We start from the raw sequence: 19820 nt of genomic DNA on the forward strand, positions 1-19820 counted from the left end.
CCTCCCTCCCCACCCAGCCCTTCTCACGGGGCCTGGCTGCACACCTATCCAGGCATGTTTGCCTCATCTAGCTGACAATAACAGGCCACATGCTCCTCATCTAGCCTTTGAGCTTTTAAAAATCTTAGAAGTATTTGGATCCATCTTTTCAATACAAGAGAAAATTCACTCATGTGGTAAAATGCTCCTGCTATCTGTTGAGTGGGGAAGCTTTTGAGTTGGACCTTGATTCTAAAGCTTCCCTTTCTTCATCTGCAGTCTTTGTAGCCCCCCCCCCCGTCCCTCAATCAGATCTTCATTCCCCACTTCTCCTCCAGGAGACTCGTTCAGCTCATCCACATCATTCTCAGCCACTTCTGGCTCCAATTCTTGTGCTAATTTCACAATTTTGTTACTTCTTCAAATATTTCCTCTTTGTCATATCCAGGAAAATGGGCAACAAACTGCAGGCACACTTGTTTCCAAACTTTCTTCATCCATGTTTCTATTAGATCTTTCCATGCCTTTCAGAATTCTTGACAGCAAGTTGAACTTGCATGATGTAAGTTTACATAAAGTCAGAACTATCCGTAACCCCATCCTCTAAGATTCTCTGGAGCCCAGTGAGTCGGAGACTACCCTGATTCCTCATCTGTGACTCATTGATTGCTCATGTGATCTCCTCAGCTGTCATGCCATAGCCCTCTCTTGGAAGAGTCGTTAAGCTCCTTGGTGACCCTCTGGGTGTCCTCCAACACTCCTGAGCCCCTCCCTGGCCCTGCTGCTCCCTGCCTTTTCCTGTGACCCTGGGCCTCTGTGTGACTCACTCATGCCCATGTGATCCCCTTGGCTGCCATGACGTAGTCCTCTATTGGGTTATTCGTGACCCTCAGGGCGTCCTCCAACATCCTCAAGCCCCTCCCTGGTTCTGCTGCTTTTTTTACTCTTGGCTGTCTTGAGCTTGCCCTGAGCCCCCTGCCCCTTGTGTCCCTAGACCAAGGTTGGCCACTTTGCCTCTCAATTCCTTGGGTACCAGCAACATGACTCCCAGGAGCTACTGTCCTTCTTGCTTGATGGGCTGCACGAGGACCTGAACCGCGTCAAGAAGAAGGAGTATGTGGAGCTTCGAGATGCCGCCGGACGGCCTGATCAGGTAGGCCTTGGGCCCGGGATCCTCTCTGGGGTTCTCCCAATGTCGTGCACCCCCCAATCATTCTCTGACTGCCGGGGGTTCCCTGGCAGGAGGTAGCAGATGAAGCATGGCGAAACCACAAGCGTCGGAATGATTCTGTCATTGTGGACACATTCCATGGGCTCTTCAAGTCAACGCTGGTCTGCCCTGAGTGTGGAAAAGTGTCTGTAACCTTTGACCCCTTCTGCTACCTGAGTGTCCCTCTGCCTGTGAGCAAAGAGCGTGGCATGGAGGTGTTCTTCGTTTCTATGGACCCTCGGCGAAAGCCTGAGCAGGTGACCCTAAGACACTGAAGAGAAGGGCACAGAATGCCAGGAGAACCTGGTGGGGGCCTAGCGCTAGTCATCGAGAGAACCCTTTGGGGGAGGGGGCACAAGATTTGCTGCATGATTGAGATATGCTGTGAAGGGAAAAAGCTGTGGGTAGAGTCAGGCACAGCGTGGAAGGCCAAGCACAGGGCCAAAGCAGTGATGGCAGAAGGAAGAGACAGGTGGAGGAAGGATGGCGCCTGGTTTCTTTTTGTCTTTTTTTTTTTTTTTTTTTTTAAGCAAGATACTGGAGTGACAGACAGAGATTGAAGGATATTCCAGAGACAGCCAGGCCTCCATTGCACAGAGACAGGGTGAGAAATAGCACAGGTCTCAAACTCCCACCCAAACCATATTCAAAGGTCATTGGAAAAAGTGTCACAAAGTAACTAAAGCTACAATACAACATAGAGAATGGGAATTGGTGGTTTTCAAAGTCACTTTGCGGCCTGCCTCGACGCCCCTGCTCTCGAGGGCCCAGCACGTGATCCTGAACCCAGGAGATACTTAGTCACAAAGCAGATAGAAAGTGATGAAGACAGGAGCAGAACGGAGGCGAGGGCCACACATTGCAACAAACAAATAACAGGAAAAACGAGGCCAAGAAAGACATTTGAGAGACACAGAGGGACAGAGATGAGCCAGAAATGCGGAGCCAGAGCATTGGGCAGAGGGACAGAGACATTGCAAAGAGACAGCTAGATGGTGAGAAATGTTGCCCAAAGAGAGAGATGGAAGACATGCTGGAATGGGAGAGTGGCTCCCAGGTGTCTCCGGAGGACCTTGCTGGATGTGAGCTGGGCCATCTTCTCCCCCACAGCATCGTCTGGTTGTGCCAAAGGCAGGGAAGGTGCTGGACCTCTGCGTCGCACTAGCTAAACACACAGGCGTGTCTCCAGACAGGGTAAGTCAACAGAGCTGAGGGGCGCTGGGAAAGCTGGCACCGTCAGGCTCCGAGCTGCATCTCCTGCCTTCCACAGATGATGGTCGCTGATGTGTTCAGCCACCGCTTCTATAAGATCTACCAGCTGGAGGAGTCTCTGAGCTGCATCCTGGACCGAGATGACATCTTTGTGTGAGTTAGAGTTGAAGCCCTCTGGGGGGGGCCAGAGCCTTGGGGAAGGAAGGTGATAATGAATCCAGCCCCTTTCCTCCTGACCCCAGCTGTCCCTCCTCGTGCTGCAGGTATGAGGTGTCTGGTGGAAGTGGAGAGGGTACAGGAGAGGATGTGGTACTGCCTGTGTATCTTCGGGAGCGGACCCCGGCCCGGGACTATAGTGACTCCTATTATGGCCTCATGCTCTTTGGACACCCCCTACTGGTATCTGTGCCGCGTGACCGGCTCTCCTGGGATGCCCTCTACCACATTCTGCTGCATCGCCTTTCGTAAGCCACCCGCCCCGCGCCCCCCCCCCCAAAGACGCTAGTTTCCTAGTCGCACATGGAACGAGCAAAAAGAAATGCCACTGACTGCATTGCTCACTTGCGGCTCTTTGAAGCCCCATTCTAGAAACGCCGGCTTTGGTGAAAATAGAATTCAGGCAAGAGAGGAGACGGTAGAGAAGGGAGAGGAGTCCAGAGTGGACGTTTGTGTCTCTCCTGGTTGGGCCTTGCAGACGCCACCCTTTGCCGGTCCATGAGGCTCAGCGCCTTGCTCATGCCCTCTCTTCCATAAACCTAGGCGGTATGTCACTCGACCTGAATCAGATGAGGAGGAGGATGAGGAGGAAGAGGATGATGAGGAGGAGGAGGAGGATGAGGACGAGGACGACGAGGAGGAGGAGGATGAGGATGAGGACGAGGACGAGGACGAGGATCTGTACAAGCGTCCAAGCAGGCTGAGTGAGGGTGAGGTTCTTTAGAGGGGACTAGGTCACCTGGGGGGTGGGGACTGGGGAAGGGTTAGGGGGTCAATGGATCTGTCTTCCTGGACTCTACCGCCTCTAATCATCTCCCTCTCCTCCCCGCCCATGCTCACTCCCTGCCAGGCGAGGAAGAGGAGGAAGAGGAGAGGGGGGGGAGTGCCTTGGATGTCCAGGCCTCTACAGAGGGCTCAGGGGCAGCCAGCGTGGTTCAGGTCAGGGAGGGAGAGGGGGAGGGCCCTCCTCCAAGTCCCCCTCCCAGTCCCCCTCCCGGCCCCGCGAAGAGGCCAAGAAGGAGGCGGCGCCGGCGCCGGCGGAGACGGCCCCGGCGGAAGGTCCTCTTCAGCCTCCATACTGTGAACTCCAACGGAACCAGTGACCGCAGAGGCTTTGCTGAGGATGCCAACGGAGTCTCCTTTAACTGTGAGGGGGAAGGCGGAAGAGGCGGGGTGGAGGTGGCGGTTCCCGGGGAGCCCAGGGAGCCAACGCTGACCCTTGTCTTGGTCCCTCGTGCTCAGCCCAGCCATACATCGCCATCGACTGGGAACCCGATATGAAGAAGCGTTACTACAACGAAGTGGAAGCCGAGGTTTGCGCTCCTGCCGCCCCCTCGCTCTCCCCCCCTTCCGTCCCCTGCTCCAGACCATGATCCCTTTCCCTCCCTCCCCAGGGCTATGTGAAACATGACTGCATGGGCTACGTGCTGAGGAAGGCCCCTGTGCGCCTCCAGGAGTGCATCGAGCTCTTTACCACCGTGGAGACGCTGGAAGAAGAGAATCCCTGGTGAGAGGGCCCAGTGCGTCTGTTCTCTGGGTCATAATGGCTGATGAGGTCGGAGGGAAAGGGAGCGAAAAGCAGTGAGGGCAAAGAGGCCTCCGAAAGGGAGAGAGTTAGGGAGGAGGCGTAACAGGAGAGATTGGGGAGGCATTCCCAGGGTTCGTGGCAAACATCAGAGTTGAACGTGACACGCCTTTGGCTTCCGCCACCCAGGTACTGCCCAACCTGTAAACGTCACCAGCTTGCCACCAAGAAGTTGGATCTGTGGGCCCTCCCCGAGGCCCTCATTATCCACCTGAAGCGTTTCTCCTACACCAAGTTTTCCCGTGAGAAGCTGGACACACTGGTTGAATTTCCTATCCGGTCAGTGCCAAGGCCATTGAGAGGGAGGTTGAGGTGCCTAGGAGCAGGGACCTCATTTCAGCTTCCTTCCTACCCCCCCCCTTCTCCCAGGGACCTTGATTTCTCGGAGTTCATCATCAAACCAAGGACTGAGGCTGACCCAACACCCTGCAAATACGACCTCATCGCTGTCTCAAACCACTATGGGGGCCTGCGAGATGGGCACTGTATGACAGGGCCCCAGAGGATGGGGACAAGGGGTGATCTTGGGGCCCACAAGGAAGGTTCCCCGGGGAGCCAGTGAGGGTTGGTGGCCTGGGGCTCCTCGAGGCTACTCCCCGGGGGTCATTGAAGGAACTTGCTGCTTTCAGACACAACGTTTGCCCGAAACAAGGACAGTGGCCAGTGGCATTACTTCGATGACAGCAGTGTCTCCCCTGTGTCTGAGAGCCAGATCGAGGTGGGCAGCTGTGGCAAGACCCATGTCCTCCAGCCCGGCGTCGTGGGCGGGTGTATGTGTGCGCGTGTGCTGTGTGTCTGTGCCCCGGGGTGGCGGGGGAGCATGCTCCCTGTCCCTTTTTGCATCTGTGATCCCTCTGTCTTCCTCTCTCTCTGAGTCTCAGACTTGAAATCTCGCTCTCAGTCTCTGACCCCGTGTGTCCCTGGCTTTTCTCGTTCACCCCTCACAGTCCAAGGCAGCCTATGTTCTCTTCTATCAGCGGCAGGACAAGGTGCAGCGGTCCCCGACCCGACCTGGCCCAGCCAGCACGGTCTCCACACCCCCTGGTGACGGCCCAGGCCCTTGTCCCCGGGCCGAGCCCATGGACATGGACTGAAGGGGGGAACTGGGAGGGGGGCCCCACCCTGTCCCCCTCTTCATCCCCACAGATCACCAGCACCCACTGCCCTGGACCATCTCAGGTACTGCTCCCCAGGGCTTCCCTCCAGCCCTCTTTCCCTGGCCCCGGGGACCCCTAGCCATGGCCGCTGCCCCCTCCCGTCCCTGGGCTCACCCCTCCACGGGCAGCCACTCAAGTGCCTGCCCTGCTCCCAGTCAGAGCAGTAAGTCGTGTGTCCCCCCCCCCCCCCCCGAGGTGTTTCTCTTTTCTTTTGTAATTTATGTTTTGCTGCCCACTGTGGGCAGCTAGGGCTGGGTCTTAGGGATGGGGGGAAAAGTTCTACACAGTGAATACAGATTGTATTTTATTATTGATGCCCTCCCTCCTTGTGTCTGGTACCCGTTGTACATAAAAGCCCGTGTTTCACCTGGAGCAGCTCATTCTTGCGACATACTTCCATGGGGCGTGGGAAGGAAGGGAGGGAGGGACAGGGGAAGGAGGAACCAGTCCCTTCCTCAGCCTTCCCTGGGCAGGCCTCAGGATCAGGCCCTAGGATGCTCCATGGCAGTTCAGAAAAGCAGTAGAGGGAGAGCCGAGCATTGTGAGCCTTGGGTGTGTTGGGAAGTCAGCCCCAAAAGGAGGACGGGTTGGCTCTGTTCTGACAGTTGGCAGGGGGCAGGACAGCATTCAGGTGGAGGGCTTGGCCAGTGACTGGATCCCGTGTAGAGGAGAAGGGGGGAGCAGGGGGGAGCACTCGGCTTGGCCTAGGGGCTGGCTTGGGGGAGTGCACCTGGAACTGTCTGTCCTAGCCTCACCTTCCGCTCCTGCCCCCTCCAGTTGTCCAAGCACTCCCGAGGTTCTTAGAACCTTCCTGACCCTTATTTGCAGAACTACCCCAACCTCTCCGCGCCTTTTCCACGGTTAAGCAGCTCGGCTGCCTCAGACTATGCAGTAAAGGGCAGACTCCTCCGGGGGACCTTCCTCAGACCAGCACATCCTGATTGTCAATGCTCAGCTCACCCCCTTTAGGCCTCCAAGCCCTTCCCAGGTCATCTTCCCCAAAGACCATTCACCCCACGTTGTCTCAGCTGGTGTTCTTAGTCTCCCCATTCTGGCAGATGAAACAGGCACAGAGAGGAGCTTCAGGGGCTTGCCCGGGGTCACTCAACCAGTTATGGCTGAGGCTAGGTTTGAACTTGCAGGTCCAATGCTCTGTCCACATTGCTGCCTGTAAATTATGCTAATAAAATTTTTATTGAATGGGAAAGTCAGCCTATGTCCTGGTAGTTACTGCTGTTCCTTGGGGTGGGGGGGGGGGTGGGATTTTCTTGAGGACGTGAAGTTGGAGAATTGTTTGATGCCTTTAGTATCTGCCCCTCTCTCTAACCCAAACACCAGTTTTGTGAAGCCCGCCCCACTTGGTGGGCTCCAGCCCAGCCCTCTGACTCTATTCCCTTTGGCCTCTTGGTTTCTACTTCCTTCCTCACCCAACAAATCTAGGGATGGGAGAGGGGAGGCTGTGGGCATTGATGGGGGAAGGCGGCTCTCTTCCATTTGGCCCCTGGCCTTCCCACGGCATCCTTGGGCGGACTCCCTGGGAGATGGAACCCCAATTCCAGTCCTGCTTGCTGGGTGGCCAGGGCAAAACTCTTGCCCTTTCCTGGGCTTTAGTTTGCTTAGCAGGAAGATTGGGGGGAGGGGGGCTTCCATGCCCCAGAGAGCAGCTCCTTGCACTTCTCATTCCCTCGTTCAAATGGCAGTTGTCCAGGCAAGGAGAGGCTTCCCATCCCCATTTTCCACAAAACAATACACCCAAGAAACCGGAAATCATTGCTTGGAATGAAACCACTTTGAAATGGGAGGGGGGGGGAAGCAGTTTACCCCGAAACACACAGTACTTCCAAATGAAGTGGGCCTGGAGATCTAGTGGAAAAGAACTTCCAAGGAAATTCCTGGAGGAATCTGGGGACAGTCAGGTGGCAGGGAGCCATGTATGGGCTTGCAGTAGTCACAGGACCTTAATATTTGACACTTATTTCCCAGTCTGGGCCTTGGTTTCTTCAGCTAGGAAATAACCTCTTAGAAGCAGCCCAGTGGGGCTTGTTGATCATGTGACCCTGGGCAAGTGACTTCACCTGTCTGCCTCAGTTTCCTTAGCTGTTACATGAGGATGATAACAGCACCTACTAACCTGGTTTGTTGTGAGGATTCAGTGAGATCATGTTTGTAAGATGCTGAGCACATAGTAGGCACTTAAATGGTTGTTCCTTCCTCGATCTTCAAAGCTGTTACTATGAGACTGAGGTAAACCAAGCGGAGTGAGGAAGGCCAGGCCTGTAAGCAGTAGGCTGCATCTGAGCAAGGTGCTTCATCTCTCAGGTCTATTCCTGCGACCTTGGCTGTGTCCTTTCCCTCCTCAAAGCCACCCTGAGCTGACACCAGCCCCACCGCCTCTTAGGTGCGGTTGCCGTTGCTAGTGGGAACGAGGGGCTAGCCCGAGAGTCCGATTATCGGCCGAGGAGGTTTCCACTGCCTAGCAACGAGCCACCTCTGCAGCGGTGCTGAGGCCCAGCCCTCCTGGCGCAGCCTGTCTCAGTCGGCAGTCCTCTGCGGCGCGGCCCCTCAGCCCTCCCTGTTCCCGAGCAGCTGGGCCATCGTCTCCACCCCAAGCCAGCCCTTTAGTCCCTGCCTTAGTCACCTCTGACTTCGGAACTCAGGCCCTCAATCCCTAAATTCCTCCACCTCTGCCCCATTCTTGAGCCTCATGCCCTCTCAACTGGAGTCCGGCATAGCTTCGTGATGGGAAACTTGCTCACACCCAATTGGGGCCTGCCCAGCCCAGCCAGGTATGGTGTAGCCTGGGCACTGTGCACAGTAGGTGCAATAAGATGGGTACAGGGGACGTTGGGCTGTCCTGGAGATCCCATCACTGGGGACACTTGAGCAGAATCTCTTAACAAGAATCCACCTCCTCTTCCTTCCACTTCCCCAAATGACACTGGAAAACAGAACCCTTGTTACAGATATGTAGAGATTCCCACAAAAACGTGCCCCGTGCCTGCCCGTCGCCCAACTGGTGGGCTCTGCATGGGGACTGGGCTTTCGGCTGCCATGCACTTTGCCCACATCCGGGAGCTTCCAGGAGGAGGAGGACATCAACATAGGCTGTCATGGGAAGAGGGGGAGGGACCTGACTATCCCCATCCCCACCCCCACAGGTGCAGGTCCAGGTCGAGAAGTCTGGAAGCAATTGGTAAACACCAGCGTCCTGGGCTACTCTAGTCAGGACAGTACAGGGAGGGGTAGTGAGCTCTTCATTAACCCAGCGATCCCGGCAGAAGTACCCTGAAGCCATAAGCAGGAATCCCTGGAGAGATGTCCATTACCCCACCCTAACACAGTGAGATTCGGAATTGGGTTCTTACTGGTCACCTAGTGTAGAGCCCAGGCCTAGGGATGGGAACTGAGGCCCAAGGACACAGATTGCTTGTGGACACACACAACTTCCCAGGGGTTTCCCGGGCCTTGTTCTTATACTCTGCCCACTCCACTCTGCCCCCTACCCCCAACACACAGAGACACACACACACACACACACACACACACACACATGTGTGCGGTAGTCCTGGCCTTTGGTTTCCATCAATAACTTTATTATGGGTTCAGTACAAAGTCATGCCCTCCAGTGCCCTAGGCAAAGGGGGGGGGGAGGGGGGGCCCAGCCCCCCTGAGGGGGGCGGGCACGGGAGAGGGCAGAAGAGGGGGGAGGGAAGGTGAAGGCAGCCGCCTGCCACCCAGTCAGCGGATGGTGTAGCGCACGTAGGGCACCTCCACGTCCTCGCCACTGTCGTCATTGCAGCAGAGCTCTAGAACCAGCGCTTGCACGTGGCGGCCCAGCTTCCTCTTTGACACCCGGCTCACAATCTCCGTCATACTGAGGGTATTCCAAGGAAGATGGTGGTAAAAACCAAAGCCAAGCCTTCCCCTTCCCTGTGGGCTTAGGCCAAAGGCCTCGATGAGGCCGGGGCCCGATGGCAGCCCAAGGTGTGAGGCGCTAAGAGCTGGTTCCCACCACCAGGACCCAACCCTCCCTGCCACTCGTCACAGCTCGGCATGGAGGACACTCACGGTTGGTCCAGCCGCTCCTTGAGCTTAGCAGCTGGCATGAAGAAGGAGTAGAGCATGGACACGCCCTGGGACAGCATTGTGATCTCCAGCTTGTGCTCCTTCTGTGGGGGGCCACCCAGGGGTCAGCAGAAGCCGCTCCCCAGAGCCCCACAGCTTCTCCCTCCCGCTTCCCCTTCTCCCTCCACTCCAGCACCTTGAAGTAGTCCAGAAATTGCTTCAGAGTCATCTCCTTGCCCCCAGGTTGGATCCCCTTGACCTCAAAGCGATCCCAAAGCGTCCACTCATTGTCATAGTACTGCGAGTGAGAAAGACTAAGCAAGTCAACAGGCCCTCTACCCTCCCCCCTCCCCACCTGGGCCCCCACGGTCTGTTGGCGCCTCACCTTGTGCCGAGGAGCCGCGATGGGCTCTGAGAAGCCAAAGAAGGGCAGGGCAAGGTTGAGAAAGCCATTCTTGTAGGCCTCAAGCCGCTGGTGACCCTGCACCACCTTGTACAGCTCCAGGCACACGAGGCCAACCACAGCCGCAGTGGTCGTGGCGATGGCCGGGATGATCTTCCCCGCGATCAGCTTGCTCTGTAAACAGACAGAGCCCCGAGCCCCATGTCTCCAGGACATACATACACGTGGCCAGGAGGGAAGGCAAGCGCTCTGAGAGAGGGACGAGGGCTCTCACCTTGTGCCGGTCGGCAGGGGCAATGTCGTAGTTCTCAGCCCGAAGGTTGGAGGCGGCCATGATGAAATCCATGTGGAAGTTATTGTCATCATCCTAGCAGGAGGAGCAGGGGAGGTCTGAGTCCCTGGGGAGCCCCCCCCCCCAAATACGTCCACCTGCCCTACACACAGAATCCCCCAGTACCTTCTCAAAATCGATGGGATACATCTTGAATCCAGGCAGCTTCTCCGGACTGGGTAGCGTCGTCTTGAGCTCCTCCAGCCGGCTGTCATCTGTGGCCCCACCAGAAGCAGGGGGCACAAGGAAGAAGAGCAGACTGAGGAGATGACGGCAGAGCAGGGAAAGGACGGAAGCTCCCGGGAGCTAGTGAGAAGAACTGGAGGGCAGAGGGCAGCTGGGAGGCCCGAGGCCAAGGGGGGGCCGGTGCTTACCAACTGAAGTGTTGGCACTCTGCAGCTCCTGGTCAGAGACGTGGATCTTGACGCCAGACTTGGGGGTGAATTCCGGGACGTGGACAGTCTGGAGAAGCGTGGCTACAGCTGTGCGGTCCCGAGAGCCTACCAGCCCATAGGTCTGAGCAAAGAGGTTGGCAGCCGCCATGATGTAATCCAAATGCAAGGGCTGCAAGAAGGCACAAGACTGAAGTGCCATCCCTTTTCATTTCATCCCCAAGACCTGAAACGAGGTTCTCTGACTCCACCTCTAGGCCCCCTCCCCCAGATTCTCACCTCGTCTTCCCCTCCGGCCCTGGCACAGGGAGAAGATACTCACGTTGTGGACGTCAAAAGTGAGGGGATGAGGACATCGCTTGGGTCCAGACCAAAAGGGGGCACCAGAGCTGGTCAGCTGGCAGAGAAATGAAATGGGCATCACAGGGGGGTCTTGGGGGGGGGGTGGTGAAGCATGAAAGGCTTGGAGTTACCTGCTCAGGAGGGAAGTTGTGCAACAGCTGACGGATATTGTTGGCATACTGGGAGTGCCAGTGAAGGCAGGCCCACGCCACACAGTCGGCCCAGCTACGGGGGCGCTGTAGCACCAAGCTCCGCTGCACGGCCTCCAGCACCTCCAGAGGCTGGGTCCCTGCCAGCCGCAGCGTTCGCTCCACAAATTTCGGGTCTCTGTGGGTCAGGGGGAGGAGACCGATGGGCTTAGTTCAGGGGTCGAGGGCTGCGGTGCGGGACAGCGGGAGGAGCCGACAGAAGATCCAGGCTGGGGTGTGGGAAAAGGGGCTGGCACCACTCACGTGAGGTACTGATTGACACTCTCTGCCGGCTGCTTGAAGAGACCTTCAAACTCATCCCGGGCCCACTGTGCAGGTCAAGGTACAATCTGGTCATTCTGGGGGGCACTGGGACCCAAGGTTCACCCCATGTTGGCACCTCCCTGGCCAGTGCCGCCCTCCCCTTCCCAGTCCGGCCCCATGCCTCACACCTGTAGCGTATGCTCAATTGCATTGGGAAAGTTCTTGAGAGTACAGATGGGGATGGATTTTTCCGGTGGGTCTTGGCTGGAGCTGTAGGACTCAGTGAGGAAAGGGATGACCACCTGGATGTTGCCCTTGGTACCCAACGTGCCTGACTCCAGCAGCGGCTTCCGGTAGTACACACAGCGGCGGTCCATATACATGCCTGAGTGGGGAAAAGAAGAGAAGGTCTTTTAAGGTCAACCTTCACCGGGAGGTTAGTTATAGCAGTGGGGGGGCCAGCGCAACAGGGGACCCAGGCCTCATGCCCCCCACAGCCTCCCGAGCCTCCGGCTCTATCCGCACGTGTGTCAACATTGTCCAGGGCGTTGGTCACACCATCCAGGGCCTGGAAGAAGTTATCATCGTAAATGCGCTCAGTGTCAGGCCCCACGCGGTTCTGGTGACTCGTCACGTGCATCTGTGGGTTCATCTGACGGACGGCAGCAGATGCTGTGTCAGACTTGAGCTTCTACAGAAACACCAGAAAAGAGCAGCAGGGTCAAGGCACGGGGCAGCCAGCCCAGGGCCGCCCATCCCCCGCAAGCCCCCTAGAGCTTCACCGTGACATCCCAGGGCCGGAAGAGGAACTGCCGGTTGAGGTTGGACTTCTCGATGGTGTCCATGTCTGTGACGATGACCTCTCCGCCATCCCCGCAGCCGAGGCCAATCATGGCAAAGTTCTTGAGCAGCTCACAACCGATGGCCCCTGCCCCAACCTGTGAACAGAGCGGTCCAAAGAGGACCAAGACCAGGTAAGAGGGAACTCTTGGGCTCAATCCACAAGACAGACACAGGAGCAGCCAGGGATGGGCAAAGGGTCAGTCAGCCTGGGGTCACTCACCAGGAAGTACTTCTGCTTGCCAAGCTTCTCCTGCAGATGAGAGCCAAACACTGCCACTTGCCCATCATAGCGTGTCTGGCGCTGCAAAAGAAGAAGTGGGTCGGACAAGAAGTTCAGCCCCAGAAATGAGCCAAACCCATTCCGATAACCTACCGGGCGGCAACTGTCCTCTGTCAGGGCCTCTCTGTCCTCAGGCAGGCACTCCAGGGCGTCAAAGTACAACCACTGCATGATGGGCATAAACTTTCCCGAGCACGCCTGGTGGAAGTGCAGAATCAGCTATTAGACCAAATCCCCAGAAAACGAGGCACGCGGGCGAGAATCCGGCCCCGTGGCCAACCTCACCTTCATAACCTCCTGGGCAGCCAGGCCCCCAATGAAAGCATTTACAGGGGCCAGGTCTCCAGCTGCCATGTAGGCCAACTGCCGTACCAGCTCCTCATCCAAATCCTCCTGCAGCAGTCGGGGTGAGGCAGTTCCCTTAATCGCCTGCGCCAGGTTCACCATCTCTAATGCATCCGGCTAGCAAAGAGGAAGATATAATGAGCAGCTTGTCCTGCGGTCCACACCCAGGACAGGACAGAGGGAAGGATGATGCCCGGCTGCTGGGGCCCTGCGGGCATCTTTCTCTCTCCCTCCTCCCCCGCCTCCCCGCCAAGAAGCCTAGGCACCTGATTTTGAGGGTGGGGCAGCCGCCTCCGCTGGCTACAGAACTGATGCAGGGCCTGAAAGGCCACGTGGAGATGGGCAGGGCGAGAAAACTTGGCAAAATCCGTCATCACAAATTCTGGCTCAGCCAGGGATACAGGTAGTGATTTCTGAAGGACAGGGAGGGTCAAGTCAGAAAAAAAGGAAACAAGCATTTAAGAGCCTACTATGTGCCAGGCGCTATATGATCTCACTGAATCCTGACAACGATCCTAGGAAGTAAGCGTTCGTTATGATCCCCATTTTACAGAGGAGGAAACTGAGGCAGGCAGAGGCTCTTGCAGCTAGTCACCATCTGAGGTAGGATTTAACCTTGGGTGTCCTCGTCTCACCTCTCCACCGCACCAGTCCCCTGCCCACCACCTGCCCTGGAGAGACTCACAAAGTTGATCTTCTTGGGCACTTTGACCTGGGTGACAATTCCACCACGGACGTAGTCAGAGAACCTGGCTGTGTCACAGATGCTGAAGGTATACGGACCTGTAGGGCCACACTGGTCACCCAAAGGCAAGCAGCTCAGCCGACCCTCTGCACGAAGCCTCCCCTCCGCTCGCTGCCCTGCCCGCTCACCTAGCACTCTGATCTCCACGGGCGAAATGCCGTTAAGCTCGCTCATGCCCTGTACCTCTGTGAAGGTGACAAAGTCGCCACTCTCAAAGCCATGCCGTGCCTCATCCAGGCAGGTCACCACACCGGGGCTGTCCTAGGGGAGCCAGAGGATAGGCCAGAAGGTGATGGGGCAGGGCCACCATGGTCTGGAGCCCACCCGGACCAGGCAGGGAGCCCAGAAGCCAGTGCCTCACCTTGGTCACCATGGAGACCATGGCGCTGAGCGGCTGCTCCCCATTCGCATCCATCAGGACCATTTCCTCACCGAAGTCACAGAACAGCTGTCTGTGGGGAAAGCGGCCGAGAGCCCACCCCTCAGCCTCCGTAGCAGCAACCAAGCGATGCCTCTCAGCCCTTCCTTCTCTTTTCCCAAGCAGCCCAAGGTAGGGGAAAAGGGAAGGCCAGAGGAAAGCCTTACCCAAAGAGGCCCCGGGTGTCAGCCACCACCAGCTTGATACCGTGACCATGGCAGAACTCGCCTACGCGCAGCTGCTCCTCCAGGGGAGAGCTGGTGAGGACAACCACCTGAGTAGAAGGAAAGGCTGACTTAGGGGGGCACACCTAGAGACTGCTGAGAGCTACATGACAGGAACTCGCGTGGAAATCTGACAGGCTCACTGACCTAGCGGTAGAAGAATGACAAAGGAGAAAAACACTCTGGCCTGGAGCCAAGAGGCCCTGAATGCCAATTCCAGACCTGCTGCTCCCTACCTGGGTGACCCTTTCGACTCTCTGGGCAACACAGGGAAGGGAGACGGCCAACGATCTCGACCATCCCCCTTGGCCTAAAGCCAGGATCCACCTGGTGCACCTCCGAGGACCAGGGAGATCCAGTAACGTGACCAAGGTCAGCGAGGAAGTGGCAGGGCTAGAATTAGAACCCAGGTGTGCAGGGTCCAGAGTCAAGGGCAAGATGCACCAGAGGAAGATCCAGAAGAAAGACAAGGGGGGGGCAGAGACCGATTTAGAGAAGAGGGAAGCTGTTTCTATGGAAGTCTCTAAGAAACAAACTTGGGACGTGTCTGGTGAAGGTCTGAGGTACCTGGAAGTTGCTAAGGAAGTCCTCAGTGAGAGGCCCTGTGTAGGAACAGACGGGAACATAGGCATTGAGCTCAGCCAGACGGGGTTGTGAAACCTCTGCCCGGTTCTTGCCCACATCTTCTTCTCGAAGGTAGAACTGAAGGTAGGAAGAAGAGAAAGGATGAATAACTCGGGTGGCAGGGCAGGAGGAGGAGACGAGACATGGAAATGGGTTGAGGTTACCTGGGAAGAGAGATCAGCCCACTGGGCGGCACCCTGATCGTGGAGGGTGACAGCTTTGACCCCGCCAAGGATGATGTTCTTAGCAATCTCAACTCCCAGGCCCCGGAGCCCAGACACCAGGACACTGGAAGTCTGAAGTCGTTTCATGGCATCGTGGCCCAGTACGTACCTGAGAAGGAAATGAGAGAAAGGTCTAGAGCCTAGCCCCAGTCTGACAACTTCTCCCCTTCCCAGCCCCCAACAGTTCCAGCCTCACAGCTGCCTGGAGTATAGGCCCTCGTCGATATCTGCCTCGCTCCCGTTCTTAGCCATTCCCTGTGGACAAAGGAAGCGACAGAGAGATGGACAGAATGAGGCAAGGCTGACCCTTGCAAGCCCCAGGAACCACCTCGCTACTGGGACTGAGTGCTGAAAACTCACGTTGGCAGGTGCAATGGACACTTCAGAGGGAACAGGATGGGCAGGAAAGCAGTTAGAACCCGGTTTTGGATCAGGCCCGGACACGCGACGCTTCTTGGACAGTGGCGAGCTGGACATCTAGGAGACAGGAAGGAGGGTTGTTAGAACTGGCCCAGAGAGAGGGAGGAGGGATCAGCGTTAGAAGCACAATAGTGAACCGGACATGAGAAAGATGGGCTGAGGAGTCCCATTGAAAATAGACTATTAGTAATTAGGATATCTGGGAAGAAGTCCTCCCAGGAATGGGTGCAGCAGGAAGTCTGAGGAAAAGAAATGGTGCCAGAGCCTCCCACAATGTTAGGGAAGGGAATGAGCTGGTCATACTGGGGGGGGGGGGGGGGGGGGGGGGGGGAGAGGAGAGAAATGTGAGAGCAGGGGGGCCTCTTGGACAGGCAGACAGATCTTTTGGAATATCTCTTGGGCACGGTTAGAGTGAAATAGCAAACCGGGCCCAGGGACAGATGGGGTCTGATCAAGTCCAGGGGGCACATGACATCTGGGGGGAAAGTCAACTATCTGCCAAGCTGAGTGGTGACAAAGGAGAGAAGAGAACAGCGGCAAAGCTTTGGGGGAAGGGCTGTAGTCCTTCCTTTACGGTTCTTCTCCCACTCCCTCAGGCAAACGGGAGGAGGGTGTCAAAGAGGCTTCTAAACCAACAGAAGCCCAAGATGGGGGGGGGGAGAGAAGGGGATGAAAGGAAGGCGCTGTCCAGGGTGCTCCTTGGCCTTATCTCCAGTGGCTACCGGTCCGCCTGCCTGCCACCCACCCGCCCACCCATGCACCCACGCACCCACCAAGGGCCCCGGTGAAGACTGGGGAGGAAGGACTGCCGCACCCTCCCCCCCACCTCTGACGGGCCCCACCCCTCCGGCAGAATCCCGGGTGGGGCTCGACGAGACAGTGGCCCCGCCCCCTGGGGGGTGGAGAAATCGCAGCAAGGGTGGAGGGTGGGAGAGATCACAGCTGGGGGGGGGAGAGATCCCGGCAGTCAAAGGGGAGAGGGAGACAAGGCAGACAGTGGGAGGGGGGGAGAGATCACGGCAGATGGGAAGGGGGGGTGGAGGACAGGAGATGGGGGGAGGGGGGCCGGCCGGCACCCCGGAGGCAGGCCTATTACCAAGGCCTGTTCCCTGGGGCCCGATCACCGCAGTCGCTGCAGTCGCCGTCGCAGTCCGATGTTCAGGGAACTGCCCCCGCCACCGCCTAAGGCCAGCCCCGGCGCCTGGAGTCTCAGCCCCTCCACAGGCTGCTTCGGTCCCAGACACAAGATGGCGGCCGCCCCGCCGCAGAGCCGGAACAAAACCCCAGGGTGGCTCCGCCTCCTGCCGCAGGCACCGCCCAACCCGAGACCCGCCCCCCACCGGCCTGGTGAGCCCTGCCCCGCCGCCCCCCACTTCCTAGCTCTGGCAGCTGGTTGCGGAGCTGGCGTGTGCCCCAAGAGCGGGACTCCTGGCGGCTCGGAGCAGGCACAAGCAAGTCTCCAAGCGGCCCTTCCCCAATCTCATCGCCCCAGCGCTCGAGCCAATCAACGTGCGCCCCCGCCCGCGCCCCCCCCCCGGAACTGCTCCCGCCCTCCTGTATCTGAGTGACACGAGCACTTCCAGCTACCAGGCCCAGCCTCACTCAAATCCTCCAGCATCAACGCCTCGCGCCTGCGCACCCCGAAATGGGCCAAAGCCTACCCCTCCCCACGAGGATCAGGCATAATAAGTTCGCGCACGCGCCTGCCCCGGCGCTTGCCAGAAACCGCATCCCGTCCTTCCTGCCAGCTAATAACGCAAGCAATTGCCGGGGGGTGGGGGGGAGGCAGATTGGGGGGGGGGAAGAACTGCACCGCCCACATTATGGCCCAGCCCGAAATGCCCCGCCCCCTCCGAGGAGCAATGAAGTGCAAGAAGGGCAGAGGCCCCGCCCCTAATGAATAATACCCAAAGAAGACCCCGCCTCCTGTGGCCAGGCAGCCACACAAGGCCGAAACTCTCATCACCACCCTCCTCCCCCGCCCCTTGTGCTCTCCCGTAAAAGCTCTCCCCCGGCCCCCTCTATCCCAACACCACGTCTCTCAACTCACCCCCTCCTCCGAAGCCTAGCCTTCCCCTAGAGCTAGAGCCGGAGCCAGAGCTGACTTTGCTGCCGCCGAGGAGCCCCGGCTTGCGTAGCGACAGGCTGAGCGCGGAACTTGAGGTCCCCGGGCCTGGAGCGGGAGGTACCATTTGGGTCAAGGGGGAAGGATCACCCTAAATGCGACTCTCGCAGCCTAGCCCCTGCTCTCCCATCCGAGTGTGCCCCATTTGCACCTCAAGCCTTATCAGCGCCCTAGTTCATATCAGATCCTGACTCTTGTTGGCCCATTTCAGTAAAAAACAGGCCCCAAGGGTGCTGAAGGAATCCCCTGGTGGAGGGCACGTGGTACGATCCAGCTGGTCGCCGTTGCGGAGCCTGCTGGGAATTGTAGTTCAGCCCAAGCTGGCGCTTGACTGGAGCACGTGGTGAACACTACCCTAAACTGGGCCAGAGTGGAGAAAAGAGAAAGTGTCTAAGAGAAACAACTTCCTACCAGGGCGCGGCCATTAGGGAAAGTTGGGAAATAGGGCGGGACCAATTTTGAAAATCATTCGCGGAGACTGACAGAGCTAAAACTCAATTTCCAGAGAGATTGACAGAAAGAGTAAAAGGGGCAGGGGACCTAGAATTAAAGCCAAAGTGAGGCAAACCTAGCGTTTGAAGCAGAGACACTGGTACAGAGACTGAAATGAGGGCTAAGACCTAGAGACAGGGCACCAGTGGAGCAGAGCTGGAGCCCTAAAACCTGAAAAGGGGTGGAGGGGGGGGAGGAAGAAGAGACAAAAGGAAGGCTGAGAGACGACTCATTTCAACTTCTGTGTCTTATGCGTTTGAGGTCATGTGCTAAGTATTTGAGATGGCAAACCGTGTGAGAGAGAGAGAGAGAGAGAGAAAACAGGTAGAGGCCGCCTTTGGACACCATCCAGTGCAATCCAATCTGTTTCAGAGAAGGGAGCTTAAGGGGGGAGGGGGGGCAGGTCACACAGTATATTTATGGTTAGGGTTTGTCTGGGGTAAAATTTGAACTCAGGTCTTCCTGATTCCAACTCCAGCATCCTACCCACTGCGCCACCTACCCGCCAGATGGGAAATCATAGATTTAGAAATGGAAGGCAAGTTTGAAGTCATAGTATCCCAGTCCATCATTTTAACAGTTGAGGAAAGCCCAAGATGCAAAAAAGTAAGTGACTTGCCCAAGATCATTAGCAGCAGCGTCAAAAGCCATGATCTGAACCTATGGTTCTTTGACTCTATTCCTCGGACTCCCTCCACGTACCCTCCATAAAAGAATCTCTCCAATGATCTCTGTTCTGGGGACTTTCCTCCAGGGGGTTTTGCTTTTTAATCATTTTCGAGGGTAAAGATACTCCACCGTGGGGGTCCCTGCATGATGGAAAGCCTGGCTTTTAGTAAGGTGCCCTGAAAAGACTGAACCAGTGGTCTGAGGACCAATCTGTTTTACAATCCGGACGGGCTCGTCTCCCGTAGGTGCACTATCAGGCTACGGACTCCTTTCCCCCCCCCCCGCCCCCCGCGCCCAGGACACAGTGCCTAGCACACAGTAGGCACTTAATAAGTGGTTGTTGACTTGCTAAAGCAACCTACCTGAAAGCCCCGAGGAGCCAGACAAGGCACGGTCCCTACCGTCACTCTACCAAAAGAGGCAAAGACAAAGAAAGAAAGGTCCCGAAAAGAACAGCGAGGCGTAGAGAACGGGGAGGGCAGGGGTCAAGTCAAGCTAAGGAGCTTAAACGGAAGCGCAGCTGCGCGGCACGACCATTGTCACTCTCTCCAGTGGCGCCAAAACCGCCCGGCGCTCTCGCCCCCACCACCCTCCGCTGGCATCACGTGAGGCGGGACCCCGCCTCCTTCCCAGATGGACGTGTCGCCTGTTTGGCCAATCGCCACGCCTTCTGGGGAGCAAGGGGCGGGACTCGACTTGGAAGATCCGAAGGGACTCGTGGCTCACCGTGGAGAACGCTCGGCAGAGGGCGCACCAGCCCAGAGGAGCGCGCCGCGCTGGGGCGGGCCGGGCTCGCGCTCGCGCCTGGGCTGCTGGGCCGGGAAAGGGAGGGGCGTGGCGACGGGTGGGCGGAGCTGCCGCTGCCGCTGCCGCCATCTTCGCTCGGTAGTTTGGGGCCAGCCAGGGGGAGGCAGCAGCGGGTTTGCCCCCGGGCGGAGAACGGGGAGAAGGAGAAAGGAGGCGGCGGCGGGGGCGGCGGCAGCTTCGCCCGGGTCGTAGCCGTGCTTTCCCGCGGGCCCGGGCCCGGCCCGGTGAGAGCCGGCGCGCTTGAGCTCTCGGCGGGCGCG

The 19820-nt window shown here is 57.6% G+C and overlaps 2 protein-coding genes across 4 annotated transcripts in view; one reads left to right on the forward strand and one right to left on the reverse strand.

Annotated features, from left to right (window-relative positions):
- The window catches only part of USP11 (ubiquitin specific peptidase 11), a 20533-nt gene extending 14802 nt beyond the window's left edge, over positions 1–5731 (forward strand). Inside the window, exons 9-21 of the mRNA XM_027836756.1 lie at positions 974–1132; positions 1222–1446; positions 2300–2383; positions 2460–2554; positions 2665–2865; positions 3161–3327; positions 3468–3764; positions 3860–3930; positions 4012–4124; positions 4332–4481; positions 4572–4687; positions 4832–4920; positions 5150–5731. Of these exons, the coding sequence (XP_027692557.1) occupies positions 974–1132; positions 1222–1446; positions 2300–2383; positions 2460–2554; positions 2665–2865; positions 3161–3327; positions 3468–3764; positions 3860–3930; positions 4012–4124; positions 4332–4481; positions 4572–4687; positions 4832–4920; positions 5150–5296 (1914 nt within the window). The 3' untranslated portion in view covers positions 5297–5731. The remainder of the gene's footprint in view (positions 1–973; positions 1133–1221; positions 1447–2299; positions 2384–2459; positions 2555–2664; positions 2866–3160; positions 3328–3467; positions 3765–3859; positions 3931–4011; positions 4125–4331; positions 4482–4571; positions 4688–4831; positions 4921–5149) is intronic.
- Positions 5732–8930: 3199 nt separating this feature from the next.
- On the reverse strand, positions 8931–17619 carry UBA1 (ubiquitin like modifier activating enzyme 1). Of its 3 annotated transcripts, none has more exons than XM_027836736.1 (26): positions 17518–17619; positions 15408–15524; positions 15244–15302; positions 14988–15156; positions 14767–14901; positions 14143–14249; positions 13919–14009; positions 13686–13818; positions 13498–13595; positions 13079–13225; positions 12753–12929; positions 12561–12665; positions 12408–12488; positions 12127–12282; positions 11870–12035; positions 11533–11729; positions 11345–11409; positions 11024–11219; positions 10873–10947; positions 10533–10722; positions 10285–10373; positions 10102–10194; positions 9810–10001; positions 9621–9722; positions 9428–9528; positions 8931–9233 (listed from the first exon to the last, which is right to left on the reverse strand). In XM_027836736.1, exons 2-26 carry the CDS (start codon positions 15522–15524, stop codon positions 9098–9100), a joined length of 3177 nt encoding a protein of 1058 aa, XP_027692537.1. In that variant the 5' UTR covers positions 17518–17619; the 3' UTR covers positions 8931–9097. The 3 variants fall into 3 exon arrangements, with proteins under 3 accessions (XP_027692537.1, XP_027692536.1, XP_027692538.1); XM_027836735.1 differs by lacking the exon at positions 17518–17619 and adding an exon at positions 16564–16709; XM_027836737.1 differs by lacking the exons at positions 9810–10001; positions 17518–17619 and adding an exon at positions 16564–16710.
- Positions 17620–19820: the final 2201 nt, after the last annotated feature.

The sequence above is a fragment of the Vombatus ursinus genome, unplaced genomic scaffold, assembly GCF_900497805.2.
Source record: "Vombatus ursinus unplaced genomic scaffold, bare-nosed wombat genome assembly UNPS02014819.1, whole genome shotgun sequence".
In the NCBI taxonomy this organism is placed as follows: domain Eukaryota; kingdom Metazoa; phylum Chordata; class Mammalia; order Diprotodontia; family Vombatidae; genus Vombatus; species Vombatus ursinus.